The sequence below is a fragment of the Epinephelus moara genome, chromosome 3, assembly GCF_006386435.1.
Source record: "Epinephelus moara isolate mb chromosome 3, YSFRI_EMoa_1.0, whole genome shotgun sequence".
NCBI classification, from domain to species: domain Eukaryota; kingdom Metazoa; phylum Chordata; class Actinopteri; order Perciformes; family Serranidae; genus Epinephelus; species Epinephelus moara.
The window spans coordinates 2450100-2468137 of NC_065508.1; the positions used below are offsets into that span (position 1 = coordinate 2450100).

Here is an 18038-nt window from a genome sequence, read left to right on the forward strand (position 1 = left end):
TCCGACCGGCTTATACACTCTCACAAATTTCTACAATAAATCCAATTACCCTCCTCTGAAATGCAAAAATGATTTCATTGTGTTCGACATTTTGCACCTCTCACCGCCGACTCTCAAAGGCCCCCCCACATCCTGCGTTTTCCTCATAAGCAGAAAAATCCTGGAAGCTTTTCTGCTTATTGTCTCCCAAATTGTCTTGAAAAGCTTTTCATTTGTAGGAGTGCAGCAACACAGTGAGCACTTAATGAAGCTGCAGCGCCTGGAGTGACTGGCTGCAACTCCTGTTTGTCACCAGCACACTCAGGCAGAAAGCACAAGACTTCACACTTCTATATGAGCATCCAAAACTGACACCTCAACTGCTGTTTCTGACTGAAACCCCGTTTAGCTGTTAGAAAATAAGCAACTGTAAACATTTATTGCTTACTGTAGCTAGGAGGCACACGGAAACAAATAATAATGTGGGAGTGTCTCTGTATTTTTTTGGCTTTCTACTGGAGGGGTAGAAGTTATAATGAATGCCAAGAAAGTTCATAAACACACGGCATGTTCCCTGGTTTATTAAACCACAGCTTGGTGTTAAATGCTACGAGCTTCTGCAGCCATGATTCAAATATCTCAAGTTCTTTGCTCTGAAATTGAAGAATTAATGTAAAGCTGTGATGTAAACGAATGTATTTTAGACTTTCACTTGCCCCATCTGTCTGCTCCTATGAAAAATGTCTGGGGGCGCCACTGCCAAATGTTCATATTGCCTCTTCGTCATTTCATATACTTTCATGCACATCTCTTTGATAGATTTACCACCTGGCTTTTGTGTCAAATATTTCTTTTCAAGACAACCTGAAAATGTTTTGACTTGCATGAAGAAAAAAAAAAAGGAAAATCCCCTGACAACTGCATTGGTAGTCATCTGGTCGGCAGCGAGCGCGGAGACTGACAAGTATTCTAAAGTCAGGATATGGTTGGTAAATCAGAAAAAGGGATGATATGAGAGGTGGTATTTGTCTGATCGTGTTTGTATTTACACAATCTATCAATGAGCCAACACCAAACTAAACTAAACTAACTAAACTGTCCATAATGACAACAGCTAATGATTGAACCAGAGTGAAATGATTAAGTTCCTTAGAGACAGTGGTTTCAAAAGAGGTAGCCAGATGAAACCACTGAAAATCTAGGGTTGGCACACCAGAGATTATGCTGCTGAAGTATATAAGCATGTTCAAAATGTTGATATGGAGAGTTAAGGAACTGCATACTGATATACTTTGGTTCCTTATTTTATTGTTACTTAATTCATTAGTGGTTGTAGTTGGTGAGGGCAGTATGTGTATATGTGTATATGTGTATATGTGTGTGTGTGTGTGGGTGTGTGCTTTTTACCAATTAAATTTTTTTAAAATGAATTAATTAATCAATATGCGGCGCTGTGGTACAGTGGTTAACATCGTCGCCTCACTGCAAGAGAGTTCCCAGTTCAATCCCGAGATGGGGGCTCAAACCCCGTGTTGGAGGAGCCCCTCTGTGGGCTTCCTCCCACAGTCCAAAGACATGCAGGTTAATTGGTAGTCTGGCGTGACCAGCCTCCCTTACTTCGGAATGGGAGTCTGGGGACATTCGTCTTTCGTTTTGTAATAGAAATAGGCGGGGATATCCAGACCACGTGACGGCGTTGCCATAGGTGCAACGTGTGTTACATGTAACAGAGACGTTGCAGCTCTGCAATAGAGCTGAATCAAATGAAATCATATCCATTTTAATCTCTTCTTGCGATGCACTGAACACTTCCTTTTCTGGTGTACTACGGACAACAATTCAGGTAACAGCAATTCTGGTGTAGGCTAACACGGAGGTGCTGATGCATGCTTTTATCTCTTGTCGTTTAGACTATTGTAATGCCCTGCTCTCTGGTCTTCCCAAAAAGACCATCTCCAATCTACAACTACTTCAAAACTCAGCCGCACGTGTGCTGACGAGGACCAGAGGGCAGGCGCACATTACACCAATTTTAAAATGGCTGCATTGGCTCCCCGTGTGTTTCAGGATGGATTATAAGGTTCTTTTATTAGTTTTTAAATGTCTTAACGGTCTTGGGCCATCCCTTTTATCTGACCTGCTTTTATAATATCAACCCTCGCGGATCCTGAGGTCCTCCGCCACCGGCCTTTCAATCGTCCCAAAAGTGAGAACAAAAACCCACAGGGAGGCTGCATTCAGCCATTATGGCCCTCACTTATGGAACAGCCTGCCAGAGAGCATCAGGACTGCACAGACTGTTGATGTTTTTAAAAGGAGGCTCAAGACTCACCTTTTAGTTTGGCTTTTAACTGATTTCTTCTACTCTTCTTTTATTATCTTTTATTTTATTTATTTATTTAATTTTATTTATGTTTTCATTTTCTTAATGATCTACTTTTAAATCCTTATGCAAAATTATTTTTAATTTTTAACTTTTTTAAATGTTTAAATCTTTAAATTTTCTAAATCTTTAATTTTTTTATGCATTTTATCATTATTCTATCTTATGCTGTTTTTATCCCATTGCCTTTTAGTCTTTTAGTTTTTAGCTCCAGCGTTTCCTCATGGGGGGCCTCTACACTGAGAGGTGTGTCCGGTCTGCCCGTGGGGACGCCGTCCTGGAGATCCCTTGGGCCCGGAGGACTGAGTCTACCCCGGTCTGTCTGGGTTGGGGTGGTCTCTGTGGCGGCGCTCCCTGTGGCCATCCGCTGTGGTGCCTCTTGGTGTGGATGAACTCCCCATAGGTGGTTTTTCCTCACCTGGTGCTTCAGTGCCCTGCCATGTTACTATACTGACAGTTAGTGAGTGCTCTGTGTGTGTGTGTGTGTGTTATATGTGGGGGGTGGGAGGGGCGGGTTTTTCATTGTTTTTCTATCTTGTGAAGCACTTTGAGTTGCATTTTTATGTATGAAAACTGCTATATATATAAAGATTGATTGATTGATTAATAGGCAGGTGTAAGGCAAAGCTAATCAGCCGTTGGTCGCGGAAGTACGGATGTACACGGATTTGGATCCAATCACATCACTGCTGCTGGGAGCCAGCGCTAGTTCTATCACAACTTTCCTATGGGAATGTCCACAGATGCCAGAGTCAGCCAGCGTGCTGACGTCATCGGCGTCTGTGTAAGAGACTAGTTAATTGGTGACTCTAAATTGAATGTGAGTGTGAATGTTTATCTGTCTCTGTGTGTCAGCCCTGTGACAGTCTGGCGACCTGTCCAGGGTGTAACCCGCCTCTCGCCCAGTGTCAGCTGGGATAGGCTCCAGCCCCCCCATGACCCCTAACAGTGCTTATGGAAAATTAATGATGAACAACCAATCACAACTGACTGGTGGAGCAAGTTCTTGAAATATCTTAGCTGAGGCATATGCATCATTCTGTTCAGTAAACCCTCTGAAAATAAACTAAGTCAGAAAAATATGATTATGACTTCCAAAACACAAACCAGCTACACACCTAGAGCAATTTTTCTGTCACAACATGAGCAGTAGCCTACACATGTTCTTGTTAAGGATTATTTCATTTGGTTTGCTGTGGCATTTGCTCCATCCCTCTGTTGGCAGTGCTGTTCTGGGAAAAAAGAAGCATCTGGGCATAACAAATATTTTTAGGATCCTCATGCTCCAGTTTCATGGTCCCCTGGGATAATCGCTTTTTGTGAGTATATGAAACCACGGGGAACCTGAGGTCAGGCTCAGCCGTCACTGAGAGAACCACACTTTTATTGTCACAGGAGTCGTATCTTCCTCTCTGTCAAAATCCATTTCTCACAAAACAGCTTCTTCAAACAGCTCGGGGGAAAAGAAGACCCGCGGCCTGTAAGCGAGAGGGAACCTGCAGCACTGATTGTACTGACTGGCTCCTACATTTTTAATGCTCATTGAAAGGAAAGGATAGTCTCAGTGCCATGTCCTGTCATCCTTTTTCAACAGTTAATGTGCTCATCTGGTGACAGTCTGAAATGGATCTGTGATAAATCCAACCCAGAGGGCTGAATCATAAACAGCTACCACAATTTAGCTGGTTTTTATGATAATCAGTGGGCCCAAAATATGACGTTATGAATATGAATAAGGAAGGGACAACTGTTATATTTTCACCACTAGTAGCACTTGTAACTCTCAAGGACACACGAAACTCCAAAAGGCACCTTTAAAAGTCTTTGTGCTAAGCTAAGCAAACGAGCTACTGGCTGTAGCTTAATAATCAACAGACAGATTTGAGTGTGGTTTCAATTTTGTCCCAGCAAAATATCAAACTGTTCCCAACTGTAGAGCCCAAATCCAAAGTTGTTGTCCATTCTTTGTACCAGGACTGAGTCCTTAACGCTGCAATTAAAAATAAAACACAGCACATCATCTTCCAACCCCCACCAGTGCAATACAAATAAACCCAGCACACACACTCCTGTTACATCTTTACATTAGCATTCACCTCTCTGTGGACGATATAATCAGAAATATGGAGCCGTCTCCTCACGCTGTGGAGGAGCCAGGAGGAGGGACAGACAGAGCAGTTGTCTCAGGTCTCAATTATCTTTATTTGTCCATCCTCAGGGCTCCTCCTGCCCGCCTGTCTGGACGCGCAGGTCTGTGCTGTGCCGTTTGAAGCAAGCCCGAGCTGGGCCGAGCTGCAGGACGATCAGCCTAAATATTCCTGTGGGAATCGACTCTAATTAAGCAGACTGGAGCCACAGTCCTGCGCAGAGCTGGATGTCTGCCCAAGTGCCTTCAAGAGGATTTGACTCTCTTCCCACTGATGGAGGCTTCTCTTTGTTACAGTGATTTGTCATCTGCCTTCTTCAGAACTGGAACGGGCATCCTAAGGTTGATGACTGTCCCTTTCCACCAGTCAACTAATTATTGTTACGCTACTCGAAACAGGGCATAATGTGAGGAGGGATTTTGCTGTCAAAGAAGCACATTAAAGAAAGAAAACACAGCAGAGGAAGGACATGGCTGTGTATCAGTTAAGCATTACTTCAAATCCCCTATCGTTCACTGGACCTCACCACAAAGCTGAATCTTTAAAAATAGCTGCGCCTCATTATTAAACTTCTGTCTTTGTGCCTGTTGGCACATTATACAAAATATATACAACATTTTAGACAGATTTTGATGAAACTTTGAAAATACTGAATGTCCTTGCTGCTTTCTAGCCTTTTTAGCCGCAGGTATTAATATTTAAAATGTTACTTCATGTAAAAACATTACCTTCATTCTTTATTGAATGAATTTGGTGCAATACAAGCGCTTTCATTGCCAGTCTTGTTCCCAGGACCGTGTGCAGTCTGAGGGTTTAAGCGGCTCTCTGCTTTCAGCAGCCATCAGCTACACACCTCTGAAGTTCACACAGTCTTCTTATTGTATGCCAATTTCAACAAAATAAAAAATGTGTATGAAGTTGTAATGTCCTTACTATCCTTGTTGCAGTTGTGCACTTGCCAACTCTCCTGCTTGCGCGTATTTGATGTTGTTTTTCATTTTGGGTTGGTTTTAACTCAGACTTCTCTGGGGTCTCCTTTGGATGCCCGCGCTACAAAGAATACTCTACAAAAACTTCCTCTATTACAGTCCAGTTTTTCTCTTTATTTAGAAGCCATGTTTTTTTTTGTTTATAATGGAAGTTAAGAAAAAGGAAAAGAAGGGCTCAGCACACAGTTGTCCTGTTGTTGTTTTTGTGTTCTTGCAGGGCGTTAAAGTGCATGCTGTTCTGTCACATTTTTATCCGTAGTTCAAGGTGAGGTTTCATATATGGCAAACTATCAAGGGCAGCGTGGAAAAGAAAGGAAAGAAGGACAATGCAAAGGATAAGTGAACAGAGAGTGTCCTTTCCTGATAATATAATATACTGCATATTTGCTCCCTAATGTCAGTATTATCTATTATTTCAGTAAAGCCTGAGGTCGACTTATCAGAGCGACTGTCATGTTCCTCGGTCTTTAGTATATTTATGGGATAAATGTAGTGAGAGTAATCAGAGAGCTCACTTCATAGCTGTTGTGTTATGTACACTGTTTAAACTTATTAAACTTGACCTTCTTTACATTCAGTAGTTCTCACCTAATTGCTCTGTGAATCTTACAATCTGTGAGCCTTACAAACACGCTGAGTGCATTTCCCACCTCTTTGAAAGTTCTGTATGCGACATTCAGATCATTAAGATAACAGCAAACCAATATTTGCTATACATTTATAGTGGAGTAATGGCACCCTGAGCAGAGGATGAAGTCACTGCTTCTGTGTGTGTGTGTGTGTGTGTGTGTGTGTGTGATATAATCGAAGCCTCTCTTTTCGTTGTTGCTGTAGCTGGTCCAGCTGCACGTGCATGTGAGTCCCACTGGCTAGCTAATCATCACTGCTTTGTACGGCACTCTTACGACAGTTACAGCTGATATAAAGATGGCACTGTCGCTGAAGCCCACCCTCCAAATCCTACCCAAGTACCCATGTTAGCTCCATCACCACTGTCACCACTGTTAGCACTGTTTGCACCATTAGCACCAAATGTTGCAATTAGCTTCTTTAAACTTCAAGTATTTTTAAAACTGCATTGTTTGCAACATTCTCTTCTTCTCTTCTTTTATTGATTTATTGCTAACTTTTATTGCACATTACCTCCACCCAATGACTACACTTATTCCCGCCCTCTGTAGTCTGCACAAAAGTAGGCTAAAGTGCGTCATGTGCATGTGCATCATGCCATGCAGGTACAACATGAAATACAAACAAAAAAGTCCACATCCGCAAATCACATTGCTTTAAAGTACTTGTAGTGAGAGTAGGTGTTTCTGTGGTGATCTGGAGAATTCAAGGATGAGGCCGATCACAGAGTTCTTTCTAAATGCACGTTTAATTACGAGCTCGGATCAACATGGCTACATGCAGAAGCTATGTGATGATTGTGAACAGAGAGACACAGCTTATATAGGATGGTGGCATGTATACTATCACCTAAAATGGTGCCTTGACACATTTAACTCGACCTTGGGCCAATTAAAATTAGTCTAACTTTCATTCATTCCATTCATCAGTAAGCCTCGCACTTCTGACGCCATGACGTCTGTCATAACGGAACATGATCCCCAGGGATCTTGACCAAGTATCCACTGGTCAGTGGAGATGTAAAAATACATACTAACAAATAGTGACCCAGACTGCACTACACTTTTGAGCAATATTTAAACTGCATTGTAACAAGCAAATACTGAGTCAAAACTGTCACCATTCTGTCACTGTTTTGACTCAGTATTAGATTCTGCAGCCACAGTGTGGTAAATGTACTCTCTATCAACTATCAAAGTCTGAGGTCATGGATATTATCTACTTAACACTTTTAGCCATGCTAACAGCATGGCGATAGAAATGCCGGTGTTGGTCTTTCAGTCCACCACTTTGGTCCAGACTGAAATATCGCACCCATTATTGGATAGATTGACATTTTGTACAGACATTCATGGTTCTCAGGGGATAAACTGCCATGACGTTGGTGATTTCTTGACTTTTTCTTGAAGCCACCAAAAGATTCAAACTTTTAATTTTTAGTAAAATGTCTCAAAAAGCATTGCATGGAGTGTCATGGCATTTTGTATAGCTGCCCATGAAGGACAATTCGACAACTGACTTTGTTGATCCCTTGAGCCTGGTGTACACTGTGCGTTCTGGGCTGTCACAGACAAAAGATGACCGATGAGAAAGGAACATGCCGTTCAACGTTCAAGGATGGCTGTCGTCACGGTCTTGCGATCAAACACAGCCTGGGATAAAATTCTGACAGTGCCAGAAATCTGGGATGATCATCTCACTGTGACTGCTGTTACAACCTTCGTTTACAAACCATCCAATAGAAATGCAGCATGAAATGACACTGGCGCTAAACCCAAATAAACACACGCATAGCAGCTCGCCATGGACGCAAAACATGCTAAAAGAAATGTGTGTGATTTCAGCAGAGAGGGAAGCCTTGTGGAGTTGTGGCAGCAGAAGCCTTGTCTGTGTGATGTGTCCTCCAGCTCTGAGCGCATAATGAAGGACGAAGCATGGAGGGAAATAGTGGTGGAGTTGCAGCTGGCAGGTGAGCAACCTAGCAGCTAGCAAACACACACACAGACACACCACGGTATATAGTGCCAACTAAACTTTAGGTTATTTAATAATGTGGCCCTCTATGTTGTGCTTCACGGTTAGAGAAGTAATAACTCGTGCAGCATCCTTGCACACTCAGTATGGGAAGCTATTGCATCGTAAGTGGTAGCCTGTGATTCAGTACGCACTGTCTGGGGCACCGAAAAGGGGGGGAAAGGAGAAGGATTCTAAGGGCCCATGATTAAGAGGGGCCCAGAGAGGCCTGACAAAAAAATAAAAAAATAATATGACACTAAGTTATTAACTAACTTATAATGACAAATATATTTTATTTACAATGTACTGGTAACAATAACTTTATTTGTTTTGGAAACATTAACGCAGCTTATAGACCAGGGACAAAGTTAATATTCAGAGGAAGGTGATCATTTTAGTTAGGGATGAGCAAGCAAACAACAAAAAAAAAAAAGTCCAAAAAAGTTAATAACTTACAAATTATGGCGAAAAGTTAGTTTCTTGCAACCCTAGAATTAAGATAAAAATATTCACAAACAAAAAAACACTTCTGGATGCTGATAATTAGTGTTTAACTTTTGATTTAACACTAAAAATGAACCCTCGGCGCACTGCAGCGCAAGCAGACAGATACGCGACTCAGAGCAGCATGTGTCACTGACACCAGACTCAGAGCGCAGCGGACCGGTGGAAAATGTCTCCATCAGCATATTATTTTCATCAGTAAAATCTATTTTATCATAGCATGTGTCACTGACACCAGACTCAGAGCGCAGCGGACCGGTGGAAAATGTCACCATCAGCATATAATTTTACATCAATAAAATCTATTTTATCATTTCGAGTCACATTGTTGAAAGAATTTAGTTGCCTGTGTTCAAGCAGGATAATAGGTCTCCATTCATTGCACGTCGGGCTTTCTATTTCCTTTTCGGAGATGGTGTTGCGTTCCAGGTCCCCCCAAAAAACGGGAGAAAAAAATTCTTCTTTTTTTTTTTTTTTTTTCACAATCGAATCCCGTGCTATCGAACAAAGCTTTGAAGCTTTGAAGCTTCTCTTCAAGTTTGTTAGGGAGGAATGTGGAAGTGGAGGAAGAGATTGTTCTTTTTTCACAAATGTGGGAATGACAGTCAAAAATACCATCAAAATGCATAGTTTTATGTAAAATAGCATCAAAAATTTTCGGCCGCCTCCCAGCCAGCTGCATATGGGGCCCAGTAAAAATTATTTTCATGGGGCCCAAAATCCCTGGCAGCACCCCTGCACACTGTCATCATACAGTCTGCATACATCAAACTTGATGTCATACCAAAGTTTATTAGATACATGCCGCACAGTGTAGCTCACACAATACTTATAAGACTGATACAATCTCACAGTCTGTGGGAGGCTTTAAGTGTTTATGTAGCAACAAACGCCTGCAAACAAATGACATTTCCTCCAGCCTCAGCTGTACTTTGTGTTAAGTGTTAATTAGAAAATGTTAACAGTTGGCTAACAGGTTAAACTAGGATGGTAAACATGGTAAATTCAGAAAACCTTAGCATGTAAACATTGTCACTGTGAGCATGTCAGTATACTGATGTTACCACGAAGCTGAAAGCACTGCTGTACCTGAGTAGCAGCCTCAAACAGCCATGCAGGTTGACTCTTGTTTAAATATGCTGTATTTTTGGGACCAGACAACCATGTAAAAAAAAAAGACCCCCTCCAGAGAAAATATTGATGCTACAGAAACTATTTGTTATGTCATGGCCTTAAAACCAACGCCCACACAAAGCAACAAACCAAACAATCCACATACAGGATTAAATATCATCCACACAGATGTAATCTTATCCCTAATGCAGCATCTTGTTTTACTATCCTACTGACTGGGAGTGGAATTCCAGTGCACCTCTGGGTGTTGAGCACTTCTCCTATTTCCCTCCACAGTACCAGACAGAGAGACTCACACTACATGGCTCAATTCCCACAAGCTCTCTTTTTTCTCTGTCTGACTCTTTCACTGTCTGTCCACTGTGCAGGAGGAGGCTGGAGGTGACTGCTCCTCTGGCAGCGATTATAAATCCACTGTGCCTCTATTATTGATGAGAAGCCTTAAAGGTGTTTATCGCTCCGTCTTTACTTTAGTGAAGGGATGAGACAGACTGATACTTTAAAGGCAGCGAGAGAGCCAGCAGGGGAGCAGAAATACCCTACAGCACATTTATCAACAAATAAAGTGCTGTTACAAGTCAAACTACTCTGACAAAAGTAATTAGCACAAACTGAATGATAAATATCTGTGTATACATTATTTATAACCCACTGTGTAAAAATAACAGCCTTCATGCAGGTATAAGAACATTTTATTTCTATAATTATGGTATTTATGAGGTCAAATCCTGGTCTCTGGTTACAAAATAAATCCTGTCCAGAACGTTTGCTTCGTGATGCCTGAGTGATCTCAGTTGTGTTTGCTCACTCCTGCCTTTGTGAGAGATCTTCCCTCAGGCTAGGAGGGTAGGCTATTTATAGTAGGCTCATTGTTGTTGCTGTTATGGGACAGTGTGTCCTACTTACACTGGGAGCTGATATTACATTAAAGCAAGTGTTGATGTCACAGCTCGTATAAGGAATCCATCTCGAGAGACGCAGGCCTGTCTTGCCGCTCTCAAGCATCTGGAGAGACACACGCCTGACAGATGCTGCCTACATGGCCACCACTCGCATTAATCCGCCACAGTAAAGAGATTATGATCGGATCGGCCTGACGTGAACCCAAGTGACCCTATTATCTGATTCGATAACTTGAATCTAATATGGAGGCAATTTGAGAACATTTGAAGAAACCCTCCGTATCAACGTGAAGGGCAGAGAAAAGCAAACTTCTCCTAATTAATGAAAATGTTCTGTGCCGTCACTAAAAATATTCCCCCGCGTCAGAGGAAATGAAGACAGATCTGCAGTGAAGGTCAGAGTGAAACTCGTAAGGCCGGCAATAATGAAGATCATTACATAGAGGGCAGAAGCCTTTACACACAAATATTGCAGCAAAGAACAAAAGGTTAAGATGTGCTCGGGATTAATGGTTCAAATGAGCAAAACAGGCTTTACTTGTGGGCTTAATGGTTTTTGTAACATGTTAATTTGCTGAGCAGCAGCAGCGGAGTACAGTGGCTGCAATAACCCAAACTGAAGAGAAACTGTTAACTGCCAAATCAGACACATTTTATTTGCTAAGGAGAACTGTGTGTTAAAGGCTTGGTGTAGGAAATTAAAATTAAGATCTGCCTCATGGTTAAAATAAACCAACACTGACACAACATAAACTAAAGTTTCCAGTGTCAAACTAACACACTTTGTATGCCCAACAATCCACCTCTCCCATGACCTCTGTCTGAGCACTTGTTGCAATAACAATGTCACGCTCTGCCAGGTTTTCCTTCTAAAATTGCTCAGTAATTATTTGCATTTCTTGCCATAAAAATGTAAGAAGAGGTTGGTTTAGATCAGCGGTTTCCAACCTTTGCTTTAAGACATAACCCTGCACCCCTATCAGATGATAATACGTTCATCAGATGAATGGGTCACCCGTCAGGTTCCACATGAGTTCATTTGACATTATCATTAACTGGGTATTACTCAACACTTTTTTTCAATATTTTACAATATTCTTTTATTTTTATTCACACAATCAAGCTGTCAATGTTACGCTTAGTTTGGTCAAAGTCATATTTGTACTACTACTGGCACAAACTGGACATTTGGCTTTTTTATTCATCCATTTTAGCTAAATATTCCAACTGTATATCCATTACTTTTAGTTGACACTTTCAGCGATTTATCCATTTCTTTTGGCAAGCTAACTATTTTAGTGTATATTTATTCATTAATTCACTTTTCATATTCATACAATCTACTGAAGTGCCAAGTGCAAACAATTTTACACCTGTACAGTGCACTAAAATATATTTCTGAACACATTTGAGGCGAGAGATAGGCAATGCAGTAACAGACTCTTGATTCATGCCTAGTTTGACCACAGTTCATGAGCAGTGATTGACATGATTGACAGCTACGTTAGAGGCTCCTCAGCTCTGCAGGTTGATAAATATGATTTTTTTTCACAGATAATTTCAGATTATTTTACAGATACAGAGCATCTGTCTCGTGTAGGACTGTGTGAATATGACCCTGTTAGTTGTAAAAAGCTAAACCTGTAGCTTTAAAGTGTTTAAGGTTGCAGAATATCTTCAAAACAACACTCAACTGATTTAATGTTGCACCTCTATAACACTGTCGGACTCACAGGTAGGGTTGTAAAAAGGATCCAAACTGATGCAGCTGAACCAGACATATTCTCTTTTTAATTTCAAAACCTGGCACTTACATTACCCATAATGCAACTGGACCAACAACACTTCAGGTTGGAGATTTGAGTGTGTTATGCTTGTAATAGCTAATGCAGTCTCAAGCCTGTTGCCTGAGGCAGAGACGAGGAGCAGGCTGCAGAGGTCTGGTAAGTTCACTTCTGTCTAACTACACACCCAAACTTAGAGTCTTCAGCCCCAGCCAATAGTGACACTAGTGACATCACTTTAAAAGCACCACAACAGAGTACACAGAGGAAAATGATTTTGTTCATTTGTCTCATTTTGTGCTGCGTGAATATAGCGACAGTTTTGGCAAATGTGGCGTCATGTTTCTGCTGACAGCTGTTTGGTATGTAATTAGTGTCCAAATGAAGCTCAGCGTAAGTTCAGTCAGGAAGACCTTTCTCGTGCTCATCCTTTCACATTTTCTCCATTTCACTTTCACTACTCCCTCCAACTATGGGTGTTCACTCCCTATTCCACTATGGATTCATCACTCTCCTTAAATCAAACCATCTCTACGGGCTCTAATCAAAGACGGTGGATAAACCAAGACGGTCCACTGCGAGTCAGTTTGCTGTATCAGTGTCACGTGGGGTTCGCGACCACCACGCCCCTTTAGGAGACTAACAGCAGGTCCTGAGTCCATTGACTTCAGTGGGAGAAATGAACATGATTACAGATTATGGCCGATTCTTTCACCCCATAGTCACAGAAGCAAATATTGGACCCATTTATCACAAGCCACATATCTTCAGAACACACCAAAATGGCAAATTTCAGACGGACAAATCAGGACAAAATTTACTTTGTTCAAGACCTGTCTCTGTCTCAACAACACACTCTTGCGAGATCTGGCAACACATATCTCCCCTCGCTGAAATCAGTGCAGTTTCACCAAAGATACTGGATTAAAAAAATATTTTTTTTCCAGCGGATATCTTAGTTACAACATGATTGAGCTAGCAAAGCAGTTTTGTGTTGCTATGTGTGGTATTTATTCAGTTTTAGGAAATCACAATGTCTAGAAAGCATCAGTGGCTGCAGCTGACATCTGTTAAAAGCCTCCCGTTGTCGGATACGACATGAAACTACTCCAGTTAGCTCAATCATGTTGTAACTAAGACATCCGCTGGAAAAAATATTTTTTTCACGGACAGTTTATTTATTTAGCTTACGGCCAGTAAGGGTACACACATGTTGACAGAAGCGAGGTTGGGGATACTCGTCTTTGATTGGCGGTTCTCCATCGTCTTTGATTGGGGTACGGAGGACAACGCCTACTTAGGAGACCGGAAATGTATACCATTTCATACAATGGGAGTATATTGTAGGTGGGCCATCTTGTAGTAATGCAGTATCTTTGGTCTAATCGCCAAAGACTTTCCACATTCTTATTCATTCATTCACATGTTAATAAATATTCTTTTACCATAAAAACGTGTCTCTCCTGATTGAACTTATTATAAAGGGAATAAAATGTGTTGCTACTCGGTTCCAGATAACACATTAAACTGTGTAGTCTATACTAGAAGTGATCTTTAGATGTTAAGTGTCCTGTGAGGGTCGGGAGCATCAGGTCAGGAGCATCAGGTCAGGAGCATCAGGTCGGGAGCATCAGGTCAGGATTGGGTTTAGTAAGTGGAGAATGATTTTTTTTTTTTTTTGCATAATTATTTTAATTTAATTGTATGCATTCCACCATGCTTTTACTCTTATTAAATGAAAATGAAGAAAGTAATTTCATAATGCCTTGATATATATGATAATATATACATATCACAGGTAGGTGTCAGATTAGCATGAATATTTTAACATACATAAAACATAAATGTACATTCACACATCCAAATGTTATCACCTTCATTCATCTTACATCACACTTACTCACATACACCACTCACCCCTAGCCCCTGTAATGAGATATTGTCAACATTCATCTATTTAAGCAAAAGCCCATGCATGTGCTTGAAGCAGGGATAGGCTGCTGCTCAAAAGACACGCGGATGAGAAATCCAGGCGTCCATCTAACTCCACAAATCTTCAGGAACAGTGCACTTAAAAACTCATTTGCAAGGCAAAATGTGACCACATGTGCAACATGCTGTAGCTTCTAATCCTCCAAATGAACACTAACGATCTTCTGAGGAAGTACGCAAATTCCCAGTTAACCCTCATTTATTACGTTTTTGACAATAAAGTGTTCTGTGTGGTGCAGCCACAGTGAGCAGCACGCGTTAGCAAACACTGAAATCTGAATCAAGACTCATGTGGGAAAACTAGCTGATGATCACCTAGGAAACAAGGATGAGGAGGCTGTTTAATTTCTCCACGTGAATTAAGCCCAGGTGACCTCAAACAACGTGCATGCAAAAACAACAAATAACAAGCCCTAATTGAGTGTGCCCGTCTCGCCTGTTTTAACACCGTCTTCTAAATGAGAATCTTGAGATCTGAGGCAATCATGATGCACTCACAGTGTTTAGGGTAATAACAAAAAGGAATGAAAAGTGGGGAGCAAACAAAGGCAGGAGAGTGCCTTATTGCACTAAATGTGTGTAGATGGAGCTGATGTGCAAGGCATAAAGTGAGGAGAAGACTGTTTACTCCTTTAGAAACAGTGGAGCATGCACAGCCACGACACTGAATAAAGGTATTTAAGGACAGAAATGTAATAAAGCAGGCTGAACTAGTGGTGCGTGCTGCCTCAATACCTGCTCCAGAATGGAGTTGATCCTTTCCACCTCACAGTCGATGAGAAAGCGTTTCTCCTGCCGGCGGTCCATCTCCTCGATGATGCGTCTATACTCTGTGGGGTCCACGATGTTCCCCACTGAGCGAGCTGTCACCTGCCAGTTATTGGCGACAGCCGACTCCATGATGGCCTGGAGGATTGCAAAACCTGGAGGAACAGAGAGAAAAGAGCTCCATCACACAACTGTCTGTTTCTAAGAGCACACCAGCAGGTAAATGCTGTGCTGTAAATAAGACGTGTGAAGGTATTCTAGCTTTCAACTATGGTTAGTGACAGATTGCTTTGACCAGCTTTTTATTACAGCTATTAACAAACTTGTGATGCAGTGATGAAATGTTTATTTGAACAGTAAAATCCTCTTGTAAGATATAAAATGGATGGAGACAGAAATTGTTTACAGCAGGTAAACAATGTACCATGTGGTTTCAGAATAAAAAAAGGTCTGATCTGTATCCATTTGGGTGATATTCAAACAGTCTGTCGAGGATGAAATATGGACAGTTGTTAGAGTAGGTGGGTGGGAGAAAAAATCTGAAGAATCTGTTGTGTTTGTTCAATCTGAATCTGACAATGCTTTGGGCTTATTGATGAATTAAACATGAGCCCCATGCTCTCGCAGTGTAGCATTTACAGTGTATGGATATTTATACATCACTGCTGTCAGATACACACCGTCAATGACTCATTTTAAAGTTAATATCAGAGAAGCAAGTTTAGCAAAACTTTGACAGACAAAGCAGATTCAGGAATAAAGACAAGACGGAACAAGAGTCCACAGAGGTCGATATACCCACGAATGATTAAGTTAAAGCTGCGGCGCCCATAAAAAAAGACAGAGAGGTTACAGAGCATAATCAACTAACTATTAACTGGGAACTGGCTGCGTCCCATGCTGCCTTAGCAGAGTGTCACAGGAGGTCACCTCACTTATCTCTCTCCTGCCTCGCTGAGGAATTCAAACTTGCAAATGTAAGGCTAGAGTTAACAGAAGTAGGGAGCAAAGACACAACAGTAAGACGTGTAGCACACACTCCAGCAAATGTAGTGAAACGGACTGCTAAAGAGGCAGTTCAGAGAGCACAATCGCTGTAACTCAATGCCGAGCTCACTGTGCCGAGGGATGAATCAGTAGATGAGGTGTATGAAAGAAAGAAGCTGAGCTGACAGTAACCGAGCTGAGCAGCGACACTGAAAAGTCCTGATACGCCTGCAGGATTTTGGATGATTTCACTGATAGTTTACTAAGGGGGTTACATGGTCAGCAGTCATCAGGGGCCACAAAGAGTTTCCAAATCAGCCGAAATGACACATCAGTGACTCTGGCTGAAAGGGAAAGAGACCAGAGAGCTTTAGTTGTTTTGTTTGAAGTCATTTGTTGCCTTTTTACATTCTCTTTGGGAAAACAAACAAGAGTTTTGGCTGGGAATAAACAACAGCCACCGACCTATCAAGTTCCCCTTGGTCATTTTCCGCACCTTTAATCAATGCACCTGTTCATAAAGTTTTGTTTGCACCAAGCTATTTATCCACTAATTCGGGTGTTGACTGGCCATTGGGAAGTTTGGAAATGTTTCCAGTGGGCCAGTCTTGTGAGGGACGGTCTTTTTGTCCCGACACTGGCATGATATACCCTTTGTTAACACCGTATATAGCTCTCCCCGTCAGCATGTTCTGGGCTGTTTGCATGCACTGACTGTTTGGGTGCACTACAGTCATAGCATTAGCTTAATTGACCACATAGATGTGAGCGACGGCTGACATGAGCGACTCATTGGCTCCCTGAGGGTAACCAGGTGTTCGCGGGCACCTGATTACCAGCCCGGCAATAAAATGACTTATTAAATACTTACTCAACATAAACATAGTGTGCTCCTGTGGATAAACTCTGCTGGTCTTGGTTTAATTCTGTGTTTATACACTGTTGACTGTTTTGCAGTATTCTAAATAAATCTGAAAGCACGCTATTAAGTCAGATTAGGTGTAAGGTGATCATTACATTAACTCATCTTTAAATTTTTGCTTCCTGTACACACAAACACGAGGCAGAAAATCTTGAAAATTTTGCTTCATATTTTTACATATTAGCCTAACACATGGAATATGTTTCCAAATTGGGGCTGCTAGACAGAAATTTCTTCTCTTTTTGTTGCCACTCCGCCTCTGCATTAATCTGATATTGTTACAGTAAAAGCAGAGGAGGTATTATCTGCTACTGGGCGGCATTAGTAAGTTAGGATATAAAGGCTGTGAAGTTAAAAGGAAGTGAAGGTGAACTGTTTGATTACTAGGATTGTTTCAGTACGCCAGAACCTCCTGCTGAGCTATTTGAAGTTTTTATGGAGTCGATTCAACAAAACATCTGTTATCTGAGGACAAACACGGTGAAATGCTCACACACACACTCTCTCACACACACACACACACACTGTTCTTTGAGCTAAGTGTCACATAGATGTGTAGAACCATATGGGATAATAAAAAGTTTTGGAAAACATCCAATAATTCTGTCTGGTTACTTTTCCTAAAGGTTAAGAATCCAGGGACCTTTCAGATTTTACAGTCAAAGCACTTCTTGACTACTTTAATTATCCATCCTGAATTCTGCACATTATTATAACATTAATAAACACTAGTCCATCCTCATTGGTAGCTTTGTCACCTTCTACCTATGCCAATCCTCAATGCCTATGTGCAGTTTCACATAGATTGACCACGTCAGTGAGCAGAAAAACGTGGGACAGACAGAATGACTGACTGACAGAATGACACACTGACAGTTTCCGTGATTATGTACAGCATACC

General features: G+C 41.4%; 1 protein-coding gene across 1 annotated transcript in view; it reads right to left on the bottom strand.

The window, feature by feature from the left end:
- Positions 1–18038, bottom strand: part of LOC126387996 (glutamate receptor 3-like) — a 93804-nt gene that overhangs the window by 33536 nt on the left and 42230 nt on the right. Inside the window, exon 4 of the mRNA XM_050040867.1 lies at positions 15196–15383. Within this exon, the coding sequence (XP_049896824.1) occupies positions 15196–15383 (188 nt within the window). The remainder of the gene's footprint in view (positions 1–15195; positions 15384–18038) is intronic.